At 39.0% G+C, this 19,957-nt stretch overlaps 1 protein-coding gene across 2 annotated transcripts; it reads right to left on the reverse strand.

The window, feature by feature from the left end:
- Positions 1–688: 688 nt before the first annotated feature.
- LOC134655066 (nose resistant to fluoxetine protein 6-like) lies at positions 689–19,666 on the reverse strand. Of its 2 annotated transcripts, XM_063510529.1 has the most exons (14): positions 19,593–19,666; positions 16,740–16,879; positions 13,900–14,081; positions 12,843–12,988; positions 11,475–11,592; positions 8,874–8,961; positions 8,476–8,595; positions 8,024–8,070; positions 7,338–7,523; positions 6,048–6,221; positions 5,817–5,970; positions 3,210–3,396; positions 1,934–2,076; positions 689–845 (listed from the first exon to the last, which is right to left on the reverse strand). In XM_063510529.1, exons 1-14 carry the CDS (start codon positions 19,654–19,656, stop codon positions 690–692), a joined length of 1,905 nt encoding a protein of 634 aa, XP_063366599.1. In that variant the 5' UTR covers positions 19,657–19,666; the 3' UTR covers position 689. The 2 variants fall into 2 exon arrangements, with proteins under 2 accessions (XP_063366599.1, XP_063366598.1); XM_063510528.1 differs by lacking the exon at positions 8,024–8,070 and having other exon boundaries at positions 8,429–8,595.
- Between the last annotated feature and the right edge of the window lie 291 nt (positions 19,667–19,957).

Consider the following 19,957-nt stretch of genomic DNA (forward strand, 5'->3'; position numbering starts at 1 on the left):
CAAAATGCAATCCGCTAGGGGCGGCATATGCCGCCCCATGCCGCCCCTGAGGGTTGGCGCCCCGGGCCATGGCCCGGATGGCCCTAGGGTAAATACGCCCCTGCATACAGGGCTTCTCACGGGCCAGTGGGATCCATAAGGGATTCCCCCCTGGGTCATAAAAAAATATGGTGTGGTGATAAATGATTCCTTTCACTCGGGAAAAAAAAATGTTGTGCCCCATGTAAAACCAATAGCTATTAGGTAGGTAGGTATACGTATGTATGGAATAAAACAACTTTAATAACTTTTATTAATTTTATTTTTATTTTTATTAATATATTTAAAACAAAACAAAATAATAAATAATAAGAAATAGCAACAGTTAATTCCCCAAATACATTAGGTTTAGTTGTTTTGTCACAGAGATCCTATGGCCACCTCCTGTCTCCATCATCAGATCAGCTCGATGGTACCATAATATTGCATTGTCATCCGCATCCGACTTACATATTGATGCAAAATTTCAGCTTCATTGGAAGTCGGAAAGTGGGTCAAAAGCTTGCAAGATTTGACCCGTACAAACATAGTTAACTACATATTTACATACATAGGTACATTGCAAGTTAAATAGAAGCTTGTGAAAAAAATATATACATATTTTATGTCATCTATAACAGTGGCGATTTTCGCGGAGTTGTATGGGGAGCTCAGACTTTAGAAGTGACCTCTTCATTCGGTTCCACCTTCTCTCGTCGTGGCGCGAGGGCCGCTTTAGACACCTGAGCGAGCGGAGACTCCACAGTGATCCACAGAAGCGCACCCAGCCCGTATGAAAGGAAGATGGTCGACGCGAGGATTGTCATCTGTTGGAAATAATAAGGCCATTGTTATCAAATTGATTAAGTATTTAGGCTATTCAGTTTTGAATTTGAAGAAACCTTTTCTAATACCTACTCGTATAGTTGGCAAACACAACTTATCAGTCAATAAGAACACAGTCAGTGCTAGTACTAGCGTAAAACAAAGTTTGGTCTGACTCTATAGTTCGTCTCTTCTAGCATATTCTGATCGCTAGCCGCTGCGCCGATCGCTATAACCGTAGTATTGTGCTCTAAGGACCACCCCACACTAGCGTCTTCCAAGCGTCGGCGTCTAGTCAGCGCTCTATGGCTGCCGCTTGACGCACAACTGCGCAACGACGCCATTTTCCATAGGGCTGACTAGACGCCGACGCTTAGAGGACGCTAGTAAGGGGTTTCCATGTTTCCTTTAAGGGGTATGAATTATCTGAGATGATTTTTTCGGGCTCGGGCCCTAGTCTATTAAACAAAAGGTATTGTTTCCTTTATGCAGTGCTTACACCTGTTTACTGCTAATAGACCCTACTTAAGTAACGGGAACAAACCCGTTTAAAAAGCAAATTTATCATTCTATTTATATGGTTCAAATTCATGAAACAACCCATTTGGAGATAACACGTTTTGTTATCTCCAAAGAAAAGACCACCCTGATTGTTCTCAGAATGAGCTGTCACATAAATTTGAACCTTAATACTATCACGATAGTTGCTTTTTAAACGACATGGTTACTTTGGCACGTGCTGAAGACCGCTCTTAAAAGAAACAAAGGCTTTTGTTTAACAGATTAGTGCTCGAGCCCGAAAACATCATCTGAGATAATTCATACTATAATTCTCCGAGAATATGTCTGCAGCTGCGTCTAATTGCCACGACTCTTTTAATACATTCTGTATGAAAATATATGGGTCGCGGCAATCAGACCTGTTTGCCTGTACAGTACGTACCACGTAATAGTCAGACATAAATGTAGACTGTCGCCCCGCACCAATGCCGCGCTGTAGCGACCCGTGCACTAAGAAAGCGCTGTACGTGGCCTAGCTACAGCGTATGTTGTAGTATAGCGTCTCTAGAAGTTCTAGAACAGTACGTACCACATAAAAGTCAGACATAAATGCAGGCTGTCGCCCCGCACCAATCAGGCCGCGCTGTAGCGACCCGTGCACTAAGAAAGCGCTGTACGTGCAACGGGCCATCCATGAAAAACCACGCCACTCGATGATGCCGCGGTACGTATCTAAAAAAAAAGTCAACACAGTTTAGTGTAAGGTTTTTTGGCAAATTTCGATACAAACTTTTATCACTGAGAACCAATTTTAACAAGACAATTCAAACAAATCCCAAAACAATAAGGTTACGATTAGTGATGTACCGACTATGGTTTTGGCCGACTAGCCGACTAGCCGACTAATCGGCGCTCGGATGGCCGATTAGTCGGCTAGTCGGCAAAGTTCATATCGTTGCTTCTCGATAAAGATTACATTCGTATGGCAACTGTAGTAGCTATATTCAAGCTCGGATGCATTAGAAAAAATTTTTTTTTGCTCTTTGCGTCGTCGCGCTTTCAATATCAACTGAAAGATGTTCTGTGCTACTGCGACGATAGAGCCACATAATTAGCTATACACGAATTTAATATGAACAGAAGCTCATTTTGTATCTTAAATACGTATTTCAGTAGAATGGGCATGTAACATTTGATTAATATTGGCTTTTTATTTTTTTATGTGCTGCTTTTTGTAATTAATAATAGGCCGACTAATCGGCCTTTTTTGCCGACTATTCGCCGACTAATCGCCGACTACAAATGTGGCCGAATAGCCTTGAATAGCCTAAATAATCGGCCTTTTTTGCCGACTAATCGCCGACTAATCGCCGACTACAAATGTGGCCGGATAGTCGGCTTTCCCGACTAGTTGGCGACTAGTCGGTACATCCCTAGTTACGATGTTTTATCACAGACCTCCTATGGTAACCTTCTGTGTCCATCATCAGGTCAGCTCGATGATACATATAGTTTGTCAAAGGACTATCTCATTTCAAACATAGACAGAGAGAATTATACTATGTATCTTTGTCTTTACACTAGTAGTAGCTCCCAAAAGAAAAGGATGAGAGTATAGTTTTCCTGGTTCTTACTGACTGACAAATTGGTTTGACCAACTATAATTATTGCATCGTAACAGAACTTACAAATGTATGTGAAGTTTCAATTATAGATTTTACTCTGCAAAGAAATCTAAGGTTTCATTTCAAAAAAAAACATAATACTGTCCTATTTTAAAGATTCGAAGTTCGCAAGAGGCAAGACGTTTTCTTTACATTTTGCCCTATTTCTGACATCTTGTATTAAGACTTGCTTAAACTTACTTTCAACCCTGAATATGCAGGCCAATATTATTATAATGATCACCACTTGGAAGATAGGTTTGTAGAGGCACGCGTACAGAACCCGGAGCAGGGTGGAGGGTTCAAAGCCGTCAATATAAAAGACACCACCCGTCAGGATCATGCCCACACCGGTGGGGAACATCAACCACTGCACCCAGGCGAATTTCTGAAACATATTTTTAGATTAAATCTTCTTCTTTCTCCGTGCCTGGCAAACAAGTGTCATTGTGAAGGATGAGGAATTGGAATTAGTTGATAGTACAGTTTTTCTTGGTATAACTTTAGATTCTAAACTCCAGTGGGGTCCCCATATTGCTACTCTTTCGAATAGACTGAGTTCTGCAGCTTTTGCAGTGAGCAAATCCGTCAGTTAACTGATGTGAAAACAGCTCGATTAGTATATTTTAGTTACTTCCATAGCATTATGGCATATGGTATTTTACTGTGGGGTGGTGCTTCAGAGATAAATACCATTTTTGTTCTGCAGAAGAGGGCTATTCGAGCAATATACCAAATGAACCATAGAGATTCACTAAGAGATAAATTTAAGGAAATTGACATAATGACAGTGCACTGTCAATACATTTATGAGAATATTCTGTATGTACATAAAAATATTGTAAATTTTAGAAAAAAATTGTGAAATTCATAATATTAATACTAGAAATAAACATAAGCTCGCAGTTCCCTTCACTCGGCTCCATAAAATTAAAAAATCATTCATGGGTAATTGTGTGAGATTTTATAACAAACTTTCAAACCATATTACTGAATAATCTATTAATAAATTTAAGAATTATGTAAAGCGTAAACTTATTTCTAAAGCGTATTATACCACACAAGACTACATGAATGATAAAACAACGTGGGATTAATTGTTATTCGAAATGATATTTTTTTTAGGTATATTTGATTAATGATGAGGAAATTGATATTCCGATGTACATACTTCTTTTGTGTTTTTTATTTATTTATTTGACATTTCGATTTTATTCTAGAAACATTCTACACTAGTATTTTTTATACTATTTTTTTTTCATGTTTGACGATCCTTTTGTGAAATTCTTAATTTATTTTAATTTGTGTTTAATTTGATTTGTATAATAATCCAATATTCTTATGGAATAATAACATCAATAAATTGCTCTGATAATTAGCTTAAGATAATTTATAAGTATGTTACGATTCTTATGTGCTTGTTGCTAGGCCTACATGAATATGAATAAAGTATATTTTGACTATTGACTATTGACTATTGACTATTGTGCCTTCATTCAGTAGGAAAAAAAAAAAGCGGCCAAGTGCGAGTCGGACTCGCCCATGAAGGGTTCCGGGTTGGACTGTAGCAAAGGGGGGGCTGGGACTTAGATTTTTTTTTGACAAAGTGGTGTCATTATGACACTATTTTTAAATGATTGTAATGTGTATATCACGTCAAAATAAGCATCTTTTATTGGAAAAACTTTTCTCTAAAATAAAAAATGGCCGAGTTAGACGCCTCCAAAGATTGATATTTTTAAAGGGAGCTGGGACTTAGAAAATTTTCATTGAGAGTGGTGTCATTATGACATATATTTTAAATGATTTTAATGTATAGAACACATCGAAATAAGCAACTTTTACTTGGAAAACTTTTTACTAAAACTGAAAATGGCGGAGATAGAGCTTAAGGCAGGCCAGGCTTTTAAGGTCGGAGTAGGTACGACGACGAGCGAAGCGAGGAGGAGTGTTAGGTAGAACTGCGACCATACAGTGCGCGAGCCGAGCGAGCGAAGCGAGCGTGCCGCGGCAGCGGCCGGCGAAGCGCCAGAACCGACGTTTTTATAATAATACAATTTTACAAGTCCCAGCTCCCTTTAAAAACATCAATCTTTGGTCGCGTCTAACTCGGCCATTTTTTATTTTAGAGAAAAGTTTTTCCAATAAAAGATGCTTATTTTGACGTGATCTACACATTACAATCATTTAAAAATAGTGTCATAATGATACCACTTTGTCAAAAAAAAATAAGTCCCAGCCCCCCCTTTCGTACAGTCTGACCGGGTTCCGTATTTAGGCGATTTAAGACGTATAAAAAAAAACTACTTACTAGATCTCGTTCAAACCAATTTTCGGTGGAAGTTTACATGGTAATGTACATCATATATTTTTTTTAGTTTTATCATTCTCTTATTTTAGAAGTTACAGGGGGGGGGACACACATTTTACCACTTTGGAAGTGTCTCTCGCGCAAACTATTCAGTTGAGAAAAAAATTATATTAGAAACCTCAATATCATTTTTAAAGACCTATCCATAGATACCCCACACGTATGGGTTTGATGAAAAAAAAATTTTTGAGTTTCAGTTCGAAGTATGGGGAACCCCAAAAATTTATTGTTTTTTTTCTATTTTTGTGTGAAAATCTTAATGCGGTTTACAGAATACATCTACTTACCAAGTTTCAACAGTATAGTTCTTATAGTTTCGGAGAAAAGTGGCTGTGACATACGGACGGACAGACAGACGGACAGACAGACATGACGAATCTATAAGGGTTCCGTTTTTTGCCATTTGGCTACGGAACCCTAAAAACACAGGCACTAACCTGTAGACGTGCAGAGATTTTCTGGTCCTTCTTCAACCAGTGGTAGGTCAGAAGCCCGCCGGCGATGCCCAAAGTGTATGTCGACAGGTTCGTGTGTCCGCGCACAAACACCAGCCGGTAAGTGTCATCGGTGCGATAGATACTACGTAAGGCCCTGAATCCAATGAGAATGTTTATTAGCAAAGCTTGGTCTCCCAGATATTTATTAAAAAAACAAGAAGGATTACTAACTCTGGACTCTGTAAGACCACCGGGTCCAGATCTTGGAAGTAGGTGTGGGCTGCTGGAATTAGGATGGATATGATCAGCATGACGCTGAACGCGAGGAGCTGCGGACGCCATTTCCGGAAGAGGATACACAGCAGCAAACCGACGCCGAACAACTGCGTGTCTGCTGCCAGGTACCTGACAGGAACATTATGATTTGATAAGCCATACAGGGCGTTTTTTCAACAACTAGCCATATTGTGCAAGGTGTTTAGGTTGGTCATACTGAACAACTTTTTCTATGGGACCAACCCCGAAATCTCAAAAAAAAAATTTTTGCCTACCCATAGAAAACGTCGACATCCACTCGACCAGAATGTAAACGGGCAAATTTTTTTTGTGATTTCGGAGTTGGTCCCATAGAAAAAGTTGTTCAGTATGGCCTACATAATCACCTCGCACAATATGGCTACCTAGTTGTTGAAAAAACGCCCTGTAAGGTAACATTTAAAACTTTCGCGTTTCATGTCGGACTCATCATCATCTTTCTCGCGTTGTCCCGGCATTTTGCCACGGCTAATGGGAGCCTAGGGGTCCGCTTGGCAACTAATCCCAAGAATTGGCGATTTACGAAAGCGAGTGCCATCTGACCTTCCATCCCAGAGGATAAACTAGGCCTTATTGGGTAATCCCAACTACTAATGTCCGGTTTCCTCACGATGATTTCCTTCACCGAAAAGCGTCTGGTAAATATCAAATGATATTTTGTACATAAGTTTCTAAAAACCGAGCCGGGGTTTGAACCCGCGACCTCCGGATTGCAAGTCGCACGTTCTTAGCGCTAGGCCAGCAGCGTTACGTGTCGGACTATTCGCAATAATTAACATAATATGTAACGTTTTAAGCAACACCTACTCTTTAACTAAATGATTTGTTTCCGCTACCCAAAGGTTGTCTGGAAGAAATCGTTGTCTACTCGTAGCTCTATCCTTAATCAATTGTTTCTGTAAGCTGTATATTTTACTCAGGTGTCCCAATAAAGAGTGTTCTATCTATCTATATGTCTGTGGAGGGTGGTTTGAAATTGTGATGTCTTTTTCGTAGATTTTTCGTCGGAAACACAAAAATATGTAAATCCATCCCTTATTCGAGGATTACAACATACCAATTGAGGGGGGATTTAAATCTTCTCGAGGCAGTGTAGGGTTGGAGCCGGTGTAGCTTTATTTGACGTTCATGAGCGCATTGTAATGCCTACTTGAATAATAAACTATCTTTATTATTTTATCATACTTAAAACAAATAGCAACTCACCAGCTCTGCGGGAAACAATGCGAATCGTCATAGATGTAGTTGTTGATATAAAGCAAGTGCGCCCACCAGTACTGGTTGCAGGCCGGCGCTTCGCTGGTTACCAGCAGGTGCCAGAGCGGCCCGTCTCCCAAGTGCCGCATCAAGGTCATGGTCGTGAATATTATGAGGGCGTACGTTGGGGTCAATCTGGAGATAATGGAATGATGAATGTAGTTTCTTCCATGTTTGAAATAAAACACTAAGTACAAAATTATTTAAATCATATCAGAGGATGAGAGAGTATATTATATACTCTATTGCCTCATCTATTTGATTTTAAAGGACGTTTAAAGGTAGGTAATTTTACGTAACACGTGATTATGTACATACGAGTAATATTTTCGTAAGCCCTTCTTGGCTTCCATTGATTCAGTAAAAGAAAAAGTTCCTAAACGTTGTGTCTTGTCAGACGGTCTAAGAATGCTCCACCGACAAGAGCCCAACACTTAATTATTATCTTATCTTAAATCTTTCAGTATTTTAAAGTAAGCTCTTCAACTATGACCTTACCTCAGCCATCGCATCAGCATGCCCTTGGGCCAGTCCCACAGGGTAAGTAACTCAGTGCTTCTCGGCATGCAGCTCGAAGTTGAACGATAGTAAGAACCAGGACACTTGTCAACTACCCTATCTGACTATGAGCTTACCTCAGCCATCGCATCAGCATGCCCTTGGGCCAATACCACAGGGTAACCTCGGTGCATCTCGGCATGCAGTTCGAAGTTGAACGATAGTAAGAACCAGGACACTTGTCAACTATCCAACCTTATGACCTTACCTCAGCCATCGCATCAGCATGCCTTTGGGCCAGTCCCACATCAGTGTAACTCGGCGTTTCTTTGCATCTAGCTTTAAAGGAGAACGAAAGTAAGAACCAGGACAGTTGTCAACTATCCAACCTGACTATGACCTTACCTCAGCCATCGCATCAGCATGCCCTTGGGCCAGTCCCACATCAGTGTAAATCGGCGTTTCTATGCATCTAGCTTTAAAGGTGAACGAAAGTAAGAACCAGGACAGTTGTCAACTATCCAACCTGACTATGAGCTTACCTTAGCCATCGCATCAGCATGCCCTTGGGCCAATCCCACAGGGTAACTCGGTGCTTCTCGGCATGCAGCTCGAAGTTGAGTGCCAACAGGAATCCGGACATGACAAAGAACGTGTACGTCACTAGGGTCCCGTTGAAGAGGATAAATTTTCCGGGATCCTCGTATGACTGGAATTAAGATGTTTTATTAAACCAATGTAGGTTATTTTCAAAGGAAAATATATGATTTTACCACAATAAATGCCAAAAAAGATTATCAGAAGATGCCAGAAAAAATAATATTAGGTATGTTAATTAGAATAAAATATATGCATTCTACAAACGAGATATTAGTGCGAGAAAAATGTATAGAAAGTAAGTTAGCGAATACGTCAGTTTGAAACTGCTAAGGCAGTCGTGGTAAGTCTGTCTGTCTGGCTTTAGGGAACATTAAAATAAAATCTTACCGTCTCGATATAGTAGGGATTTTTAAGGTATGAGAAGACCATTATAAGCGCGGTGTGCGAGAAGAACACGCATATCATTGTCATAGCCCTGTCGACATATAAGAAGATAAATATTAGCATTCAAAATAAGTTAAGAACGATTTTCAGTATTCAAATAAAAATTTAAATTACTATAAACTTCAAAAAAAGCGCTGGTGGCCTAGCGGTAAGAGCGTGCGACTTGCAATCCGGAGGTCGCGGGTTCGAACCCCGGCTCGTACCAATGAGTTTTTCGGAACTTATGTACGAAATATCATTTGATATTTACCAGTCGCTTTTCGGTGAAGGAAAACATCGTGAGGAAACCGGACTAATCCCAATACGGGCCTAGTTTACCCTCTGGGTTGGAAGGTCAGATGGCAGTCGCTTTCGTAAAAACTAGTGCCCACGCCAATTACTGGGATTAGTTGCCAAGCGGACCCCAGGCTCCTATGAGCCGTGGCAAAATGCCGGGACAACGCGAGGAAGATGATGATAAACTTCAAAACATTTTTAGTCATGTTTACTGACGATTTATGGACTTATAATTAGTTCATTAAAGCCCACTTGCACCATTCCACTAATCCGGGGTTAACCGGTTAAACCTGAAGTTACCATGGTTACCAGTACAATTTGACACTAGGTTAAGGGTTTAACCGCTCAACCCCGGGTTAGTAGGATGGGGCGTAAGTAAAATAACTTTGTAACTTTATTTCGGAAGTCAAAAATTCATATTTATTTTTTTACTTTTACTCTTATTGAGCACCCCCTCAGACAGCAGCTAAAAAGGACAGTTATAATTATGTACTAGAGACAAACCAAAGAAAGTCTGCAGCGCAATAATTTGACATCGAATTAAAAAACTACATATGGCAATGTTTTTTAAGCAGTCAGTAAACGTCATGCACTATGGTATGTGTTTGTCAAAATCGTTTAAATATTCATTGTGTTTTGTGATGAACGGAATAAACATGGTGAAACCTTACAAAACCGGCGTGCGGGAGTTACTTTTCCGCGTGACGAATAATTTTACACTTGTAAAAAGTCAGCACGAGGCGATTCAAGCTGAAAAACGACAATGTTTACAAAATTTGGAGTTGATGACGGGTAAGTGGAATGAAACATCTTAATACTTCACCATATGTACCTACTTAGATAATATAATATTGGTTTAGACTAAGGTTTCACAGCAAATTGAACACACCTAATAGGTATAGGCATACTTATGAACTTCCTCTAACATTTCGAGAAACTCATTGGTACTAGCCGGGTTTTGAGCTCGAACCCACAACCTCCATGCTTATGCTCACGGCATGGGTACCTACTAGTTAAAGCTAAAATTAATTTTTAATATACAGGGTGTCCCAAGAAGTAGTGATATACTGAAGCTGGGAGGTAGAGGACCTAGAGGGCTATCTGAATCACCCCCATGTATGTTCCGCGATTTTTCGTATTTTCGGAGTTATGATTTTTTTTAATTTTTCACCTATCGCCGAGTACGATGAGATTTTTATTTATGGTGACGTGAATTATTGCGGTAGATGCTTGATTTTTTTTGTGTGCTAAGCTGATAGATAGGCCAATTCAGTATGGTAACATTTACTATCGTTAGATCTTTAAATGGAATTAAAAAAAAATTAATGCCAAGAAAGATAAAATTACCCAGTATGTTCACAACTTCAAGGGCGCTTAGAAAAATAAAACATTCAGTATATCACTACTTCTTGGGACACCTTGTATGTTTATTGTTTTAATGGTTTATTTCGTTTTTCCGAAAACTTTAGTTCGCAAATTGCTGGCAATTTCTCTGTCAATCTAATTACGCCTTAATGGAAGTAAAAGAGAAAGATGCTCGCATATTGAGAACTTCGGTGTTCGCGGTAGGCCCTCTGTACCTATTTACCACCGTCGCGGATATTACAAAAGCTTATTAATTTTGATGAAGCCAAATGTCACATTCTCCCAATATTATTTATCAATATTAGTATATGTCTACATATTAATAGTGACATCTATTGTTGGAATGAAATTTATTTTACCATAAAAATTAAGCTGTGCATACAGCTAAATTTTTTCATAGACGGTAAATATGGTAGAAATTTCACAAGTATCAAGACTATTTAATCCATTTTCTGTGGTGTTGTCGCATACTGATTTTTAAAAACTACTTTTAATCTAGCGCTGCAGACTTTCTTTGGTTTGTCTCTAGTAATTTATAAAAAATTAGGGGTACCCCAAAAATTCTGGTGAAAGTTTAACGTTACGTAATTAATTTAATTATGTTCTTGCAACGAAATATTGATTGATTGATTGAAAATTTGTTTTTATTGAATCACTCTTACTGAACCGAGAGAGTTAAAGTACGAGCCACCCCACACTACCGTCTTTTTGAGCGTCGGCGTCTAGTCAGCGCTATTATATAGAAAATGGCGTCGCTGCGTAGTTGCGTCAACGTTGCGTCGAGCAGCAGCCATAGAGTTGACTAGACGCTGACGCTCGGTGCTAGTGTGGGGTGGCTCTAAGCCTATTTAGCCAAGGGTCACCAGTCACCACAGAGGCTCACACCACACTAGAGATAATTACCTGAGCCCGTTAAATACGGTGAGTCGGTTTAGCCGAGGGTCTAGTCCCACGCCGCTTATTGGCGCCACCAGCTTACGCCAGTTCTTGCGTATGGAAAACGCCAGGAGATACGTATTTTCTGAAAAACATTTATAGCGATCATTATCATTTAATATCAAGGTTTTGTTGACTATCAGGTCGTAAGTTCTTATTTAATTGTTGCTCGGGAGGAAACCGGACTTCGTGAGGATTGAAGGAGGTTGGAAGGTCAGATGTATTTAGATTCCGATGTATGTGCTTCTTTTGTTTTTTTATTTTTTTTTTATTTGACATTTAGTTTTTATTCTAGAAACATTCTAGACTAGTATTTTTTTATACAATTATTTTTTTCATGTTTCGATCCTTTTGTGAAATTCTTAAATTTGTGTTAAATTTGATTTGTACAATAATCCAATATTATTATGGAATAATAACATGAATAAATTGCTCTGATAATTAGCTTAAGATAATATTTATGTTAACGATTCATAAGTGCTTGTCGCTAGGCCTACATGAATAAAGTATATTTTGAGTTTGAGTTTGAGATGACAGTCGCTTTCGTAAAAACTAGTGCCTACGCCAATTTTTGGGATAGTTGCCAAGCGGACCCCTGGCTCCCATGAGCCGTGGCAAAATGCCGGGACAACGCAAGGAAGATGATTATGATCAAGGTTTTGTTGACTATAAGGTCATAGGTTCTTATTAAATAAATATTCCTGATAGAGATCTCGGACTCCCAACAAGCTATAAAAGAGCAGGTTAGATCGTTCGAATATGTAAAGGGGAGGGATTTTAAGATTCTCGGGCCTAGAAGATGGGTATGGCCGTAGTGATCGAGGATGGAATGCTGCAATAATTTCGAATTCTGACGACTACAAAAGTTGAAAAGAGAAAACAATTAATGATTTTACACTTAAACACACCCAACTTGTCTGTAGTAGGTAATAGGTGCGAAATTCAAATTTTCTATGAGAGACGGAGATCCACCCATCGCGCCTACATTTTTTAAATTTGCCGACCTTTCTACTGACAAAATGGCTTTCATCATCATCATCATTTTAGCCTTCGGTCGCCCACTGCTGAGCATAGGCCTCTCTTCTTGTACGCCACTTGTCCCGGTCCTGTGCTAGTTTCATCCAAAAGTGCCCCGCGATACTTCGAACGTCATCCACCCAACGAGCCAACGGACGCCAGGCGCTTCTTTCATCCGTAAGCTTTGCCAGAGTTTAAGTATCTTATAAACAAAGCCTTCTACCTTGCTATCGAATGTATAAAAGCCATCTTAAAGTTAAAAATTAAAGACAATTTATTCCTTTTTGCACTACAAACATAATATATAAAATCATTTACTTGCATTTTCGCCTTTAAGCAGGTCATAGGCGGTGCCAACTGCGTTGATGGCGACTAGCGATAAGTACACAATTCCCATAATGTAGTCTCCAGCGCCGAGTGCTCTGTTCTGTCCATGTCTCTTGCAATAATTTATTTCTTTTAACCTGCAAAAAACATTATAGAAATAGTAATCCCACCAAAAACATTTACATGTAAAATGTTGCCAAGACGAAACCATAAGGCTCGCACCGCCAAAAAGTTATCAGATCTCTTGAAGAGCCAAGCTTCTAACTCTACAAGCCCTAACTTCACAAACTATACACCTTAGTCAAAATATGTGGCTTGGCCGTTTCGTTACTACAGGAGCTATTGTATAATGGCAGATAAGGGACAAATAAATACCGATACCGATACGTCCTATTATTAACTGGAAGAGATCCCTTATAGATAAGTTCGCCGTTGTACCAATGACGAATGTTATTTTTCATGTTTTGTTTTGATTTTTGTACAATAAAGTGTTTTACTACTACTGTTATAACGCCCTCGTCACCTCTCTACGCGTACCTATTTATATACATAATTCATCATTGGCCTTAGCGTCTAATGCAGGAAATGAAAATTAAAGAAACGCAGGGATGCCCAGCACCTGCATTACCCTCTCGGCTTCACTGTCTTATCCCACAGGAAAGGCGAGCCAATACGTGTGGAGACAGGTCAGCTGCAGGAATCTGCTGCTTATTTCAGGTTGGACCCTACTCGCGCCTTACGGAAACTCCATTCCGGGTTTTATTTGGAGTATCCTTCTCCTAGATGGATTGCAAACCAATGCTAAGAGGACGACCATCTCCCCTGTAACGAAATACCTTCTTGCTTCGTTTGTGGACTTAGTCGCCTCGTACGACACCCTTATCCTATGTGAGGGTTGGCGCTATTCTAAAGCCGGCCACCACACGGCTAATGTACATAATTATATGCTATCGATTTTATCATGACTCTTACCTTAACCACGTGTGTTGTTATAAATATGAATAACGTAGCACAATTATTTATACTGTAAAGTTATTCATGACCATACCTGGCATTAAGCTTGTATTCCTTCCACATAGAGTCGTCGATGCATTCCTCAAGGATCAATCCTAGGTCCGTATCGTTTTCTAAACTCCTATTCTTTATGAATTTCTTGCAGGTTTCTTGGACGCACACCGCTCTGTGTACCACGGTGTGGTTAAAATGCTTTTTCGTGTATTCTGAGTATTCCTGAAATAAATAATAAATACGAAATAATCATTTGCGTATGAGGTTTTTTAGATACTGACGAACAAACTTTTTAACTCAAACCGGCACATTTCATCTCAGAGCGGAGATATGCAATTCTATTTGTGGATTTTTATCTCTATCACTGCTCCGTTGCCTTGGTACAGTCTGAATCCGAACGTTACCTTAACAACTTACGCAAAACTGGGGGCAGAGGCTAGTATTCATTGCAAAATTATCCTAAGTCAGAGCAGCCAAAGCCAAAGAGTCCTATCATTACAGCGGTATTTAACCTATAATAACGGCAATTACTTGGTGGCTTGATCGTGAACTTGATATCACACTTTATGTCTAAGTTTATTCATTAAATTTGTTCTTGGAATCATGTAATAGCGTAATAATTTGCGGAAGTTGTCGATCTGTTTTGAAAATAATAAACAAATCTTTTAGATTTACGGTTTAAAAAAAACTGCATCATACCATTCATACCTGAAGTTTGTCAAAGGACTATCTCATTTCAAACATAGACAGTAAGAATCATACTATCTTTTTCTTACACTAGTACTAGCACTCAAAAGAGAAGGTTAGGATTTTTTTTTGTTTTTGTTTACTGACAAATTGGTTTGACCAACTATAGGTACCTAGTAGCTGATGGGACTCCGCGTCAAAAGTAATTGTCAACTCTACGCGACAACATTTCCATGTTCACCATTTAGATGGTTGCCAGTCCTCAACTGTGCGTTTCTCCAGAAACTTCCTTCATCGCACAGCTAAACTGTGAAATGAACTGTCGCCCGTGGTAATTGTGCCTCATATGTACAGGTTGTCCCAGAACTACCACGTCACAGTGACACCGAAGGTAGCTAGGTCAACTCAAGAGGAACCTAACCAGCTTAACATGAATTTCAACTAGCCTAATACCCTAATACCCACCACCAACCTAGAACGTCACGAGCGGCCGTTTTACTGGTTCCCAGGCACAGTTCCGCTACTTTCAGGGGGAGTTTTCGGCACCGTGCAAGTAAATGCTGGAACAATATTTCCCCACCGATCCGTAGCTTACGAAACAAACTTACAATTCAAAAACAAATATCGTCTACACCTTTTAAAAGAACAAAAAGAAGAAAAAGGCTGAAACTCCCTTGTCTTCGTTTTTGATGTTTCTTTAAAATTAAATATTGTAAAAATGTACTTATGTTACTATGTTACTTTCACGTAAAAATAATAATACAGATAACACAATTTAAAAAATATTGCCGCGACTCGTATATACATATAGGTACACAATTACAATACTAGATCGCACTAACTCAACACACAAATACTACATAAACATAAGGTACGTCATAAAGCGTTGCACAAACTTTTATGTAAGGTCCTGGCAGAATATCAGCGATGTGGCTTGCCGCATCATCATGCTGAGCCAGCGCCTATTCTCTGCCACGACACATGGTTATGTCCTTTTATGTTTTCTTGTTCATAATCAATAAGAGAACTGTCAGCCGCGAGACCCGAGGTCACAGCCTACGAATTGTTCGCACTCCCACTACTACTAAAGCTGCATATCATTCCTTGTCCAACCGTGTCGTGGCGGCTTGGAACCGTTTACCGGATAGTGTTGTGACTGCCCCCTCGGTCAATGTGTTTAAAAACAGATTGGACAATTGGCTTTTAAGCAATAAGTTAGACTGATGATTACTAGTGAAGTGATATGACTATACAAACTTTGAACTATATAACACTGGACACTGTGTGACATAGGCTCATCAGCTCAATAGCTGCTCGCCTATAATTATATAATAATAATAATAATAATATATTTCAGCGAACGGTCTAATAGCGAAGAGTCTCGATCAACATCTTGAGAGACTCTCGCTAGGTGGTTGGATCAAGGGCCAGATGCAGAAGGCGGTGATCTTGGACACGGCGCGGATAGTCCGCCGGTTCCTCTCTCTGCGGCCCTGACCACCGGTAGCTTGGGCCCTGCCCCGCTGCCGGCGGCACCCTAGGTTAGGTTTTTTTATAATGTGTTTATATGTATTTTTTATTGTTTTGTAAGTGTTTTTATATTTTACTTTTATATTCATATTGTAAAAAACCCTAGCTTAGAGAAGATAAATAAATAAAGGAATAATAATAATATCGTGTAATTATATTACTTTTTCTATGCTTTTTCTTTCAATTTAAGCTGCATGCCAATGTTTAATAATTTTGTAATCACCATGTACGTTGTAGAAATGAATAAAGTGTTTATCTATCTATCTATCTCAGCGGTCGGCAACCTTTTAGCAGCCAAGGGCCACATAGTAGTTAACGAAGTGGACGCGGGTCGTAATTTGTTAATATTTATGACTTATCAGACAATGTCGTTGGTCAATATTACATACAAAATAGCCAGGGAGGCTAGCGGGCCGCAAGTGACAGGTTCACGGGCCGCATGCGGCCCCCGGGCCGCAGGTTGCCTACCGCTGATCTATCTAACTGAAGGGGAACATTCTAATTTTTTTTCGGTAATAAAATTACTCGAAATCCGTGCAACTTTTACTGAGGTCATGTTAGGCTGGGTATAGGTTCTTCTTGAGTTGACCTACCTCCTCCGGTGTCACTGTGACGCGGTAGTTCTGGGACACCCTGTATATCATAAAAAAGTAAGAACCTCACCAGTATCATCTGCATCAGCTCGGAGTCACCCTTGGAGTACAGGACTGCGTCGGCCAGGCAATAAGTCCCTCCCGGCTGCGCCACACATTTGTCATAATCGTCCATTAGGAACAGATCAGGCATTTTGCTGAACTCTGTGACTGGAACAAACATCATTGTCAACTTATCATCACCTATTTTGCACCTTTGACCAGCAAACATTAATCACATTTAAGTAAGTAATTCGTGATCAGCAATGCAGGCTTCGTTTATTAAGGAATTTATAATTTTGACGTTCCCTGCAGTGATGCAGTCGATTACAGCAGTATTGCAGCACGACATTACTGCCGACTGAATTATTGCCGCAAATGTCAGTATCGATGTTGCTGCCCTGAGTTTTGACATTGGCGGCAGCAATGTCGCGCTGCAAAAGGTGCTACAGCAGTAATGCCAGTGCAGTCTAAAATGTCTAAATCCTCAAAAGCTTGTAAAATTGCAAAACTAGTAAGTACATGGAAAAAAATCGGAAATTTCTTATATTTATGTCTGGGGATGGAAGTTTCCTTTATTTCTTGTTAAATATTCCTGAAATTTCCGAGAATTTTTCTAACTTTTTAAAAACTGTCCGCAACTTTTACTTTTTTTTAGTTTTTATAAAATTGAGTAACCGTAAAATGGGGTGAGTAGGGTCATAACTGAAATTCAAACCTCGATAACATTTTATTTTTACATATGAAAACTGAATGGTGTATATAATAAGTGTTCCGGACGTTTGTAACTTTGTATTTTAGTTTTTATTTTATTTTGGGTAGTTCCATTTCATAACTTTGACGATAAAGAGGAAAACCCACTTCACCCCGTAGTGCCTCGTATTTGGGGTGAGAGGGGTTTTCATACAAAGATGATTTTGGAAGATTGTTGCATCGATTTTTTTTATTATGCGTATTACTATAGCTCCATTTTAAATTGGAATACATTATTTTTGTAGTAGTAACCTTAAAATCCCTTCTCGCTCCCCTCTCAAACCTTCTCTCCCTATTCATAACCCACCTCTCCCCGCGAAACCTACTCACCCCGTTTTACGGTATAACTTGAAGTTGGAAACCACAATTAGCTATAGCTAGAGCACCTAGAGCCTGAGGTGCGGATAGAGAAGAGTCGTGATGATGAATGTATGGGGCCCAATACACTCCGCACAGGCTCTAGTACTAAATTCAGTTACGTTTTCAACCTTAATAATGTTAGCCGCCGTGCAGGCCAGGATTTCGACGACTCAAATAAAAAGCTTAAATTCTTAGTGAACTGATATAATTTTCCAAAGTACTGGTTTACAAGGGTCCTTGAGTAAACGGTTAAATACAGAAGTGGTGTGGTTATTGTATGGAGACTGATGAAAGAGTGATTCGCAATATTTGATCCGTAGAAAAGGTGGTTTAAACTTGGGTGCCTCTAATTGGCCGCGATACAGAGTGGAGCGCTCCTATTGGTGCTTTAGAAAAAGCTTCGAAACAAAAAAAAAAGAAAAAGCTTGCGTTCGCAACAATAATAGATATTTTTAAAAGACTTGTTTTACCGGCTAGATGCCGTCATTATACAAAATTGTGCACTTGGAACTGTTTTGGCGATAGTCTATTATTGAGATGACTATTTAACCTTCAAACGTTTTACTGCTCACCTACTTACATAAAAGTAAATAACATAAATTGAAGTCTATAATAAATTTTAAAAATATATTGCAGAAACATCTGCAAATCATACTACGAATACAAAGCTGACGAAAAGCTTTCTAAGATACATAGATCTTAGAAACTTGGTCGTATTACGATACAAGTGCGTAAAGTAGGAAATCCGCAACGAGTGGCGATAAATTGAAATACGACCGAAGGGATTGTTTTAAATCGACACGAGTTGCGAATTAGCTTTTCGCACGTGTATTGTACAACGTTTTACAGTACACATGGCTCTTAAATTTTTCGACATACGCACGTCTTGTGCTAGTTACCGCACTAGGGCGGTAAAATAGCACTATATGTACCTACTGTAAAAATATTTAGGACTTAACAGACTTTTACAGTACATATGGTGCTACTTTCCCGAACTAGTACGGGAAATAACACTTTTCGTGCGATGTCGAAACTTTAAAGTGCCATATGTACTGTAAAACGTTGTTCGATACACGTGCGAATAGGTAATTCGCAACTCGTGTCGATTTAAAACACTCCCTTCGGTCGTGTTTTAATTTATCGCCACTCGTTTCGAATTTCCTCTTTTTCGCACTAGTATCGGAAATAACTATTTTTGGTACATTTTAAAGCAAAAAAACTGGTCATGATTAAATAATATTTCAATGTAGAGCAGCCATTCTCAAAGTTGTTCCGCGACAACCCTGCAGGGGTTCCGCAAGAATTTAGAATAATTTAGAATAATAAAATAAGCATAATTATTATGCTTATTAATAAAAAAATACACTTCTAAAAACTATTGTTTTATTGTAGGGTTCCATCAAGTATTTCGCTTTCCAAAAGGGTTCCGTCAAAAAAAAATTGAGAACCGCTGATGTAGAGAATGCCACAGCCAAGCATTAAGTCCGTCATTTGTATCTTTTTCTGCTGTGCAATAAAGTTTAAATAAATAAATGTAGGTAGGTGTTAATAATAATTATGATTTATTAATTATTTCGTGCGCATCGGATATGTTTAAAAACGATTATAGTTCAAAACAATCTGCCTCTACTCACTATTTATTTGTAATGAAGAAAGAGGGGGGGATGCCTTTGCCTGTGTTATATTAAAATACATTAATAAAAACCGTAATGTATGTAACTTAGTGTTATTTTAATATACCTACATTAATAAAAAGTGTAATGTAACTTACAATTTAATTTATATATAATAGCCGCACTCTGGTGCACTAAAAATAAAAGCAAAAACAACTTCATTGTTATAATCACTAGTGACACTAGTCAATCATCCAATCACTAAAAAACACGACAGGCTTACACTCGCGCGACACGGTATGTAACTGGAAGAAAAATCTTAGGGGTATCGAGATCTCGTAGCATAGACTGTCTCCGGCAGACTTCGCATAATTACAATACCAGCCATATATTCAAACTATAAGGTCCGTTAAATTTAGATATAAGTATGTAGAAACAAACAAGTGTCAAAAGTGACGATATATCCGTCGAATAATCCGATCCATATCGTTTCTATATCGTTTCTATAATATTAGTATTTGAC

The sequence above is a fragment of the Cydia amplana genome, chromosome 16 (genome assembly GCF_948474715.1).
Source record: "Cydia amplana chromosome 16, ilCydAmpl1.1, whole genome shotgun sequence".
NCBI lineage: Eukaryota > Metazoa > Arthropoda > Insecta > Lepidoptera > Tortricidae > Cydia > Cydia amplana.

Bases quoted from the DNA above. Each gene is read 5' to 3' on its own strand.
- LOC134655066 (XM_063510529.1), bottom strand. From the start codon at position 19,656: ATGAAGTTGTTTTTGCTTTTATTTTTAGTGCACCAGAGTGCGGCTATT. The intron at 7,524-8,023 runs GTAAGCTCATAG...CATTATCTCCAG, and splicing joins ATGCTGATGCGATGGCTGAG to ATTGACCCCAACGTACGCCC. The intron at 846-1,933 runs GTACGTACTGTT...TATTTCCAACAG, and splicing joins TTATGTCTGACTTTTATGTG to ATGACAATCCTCGCGTCGAC.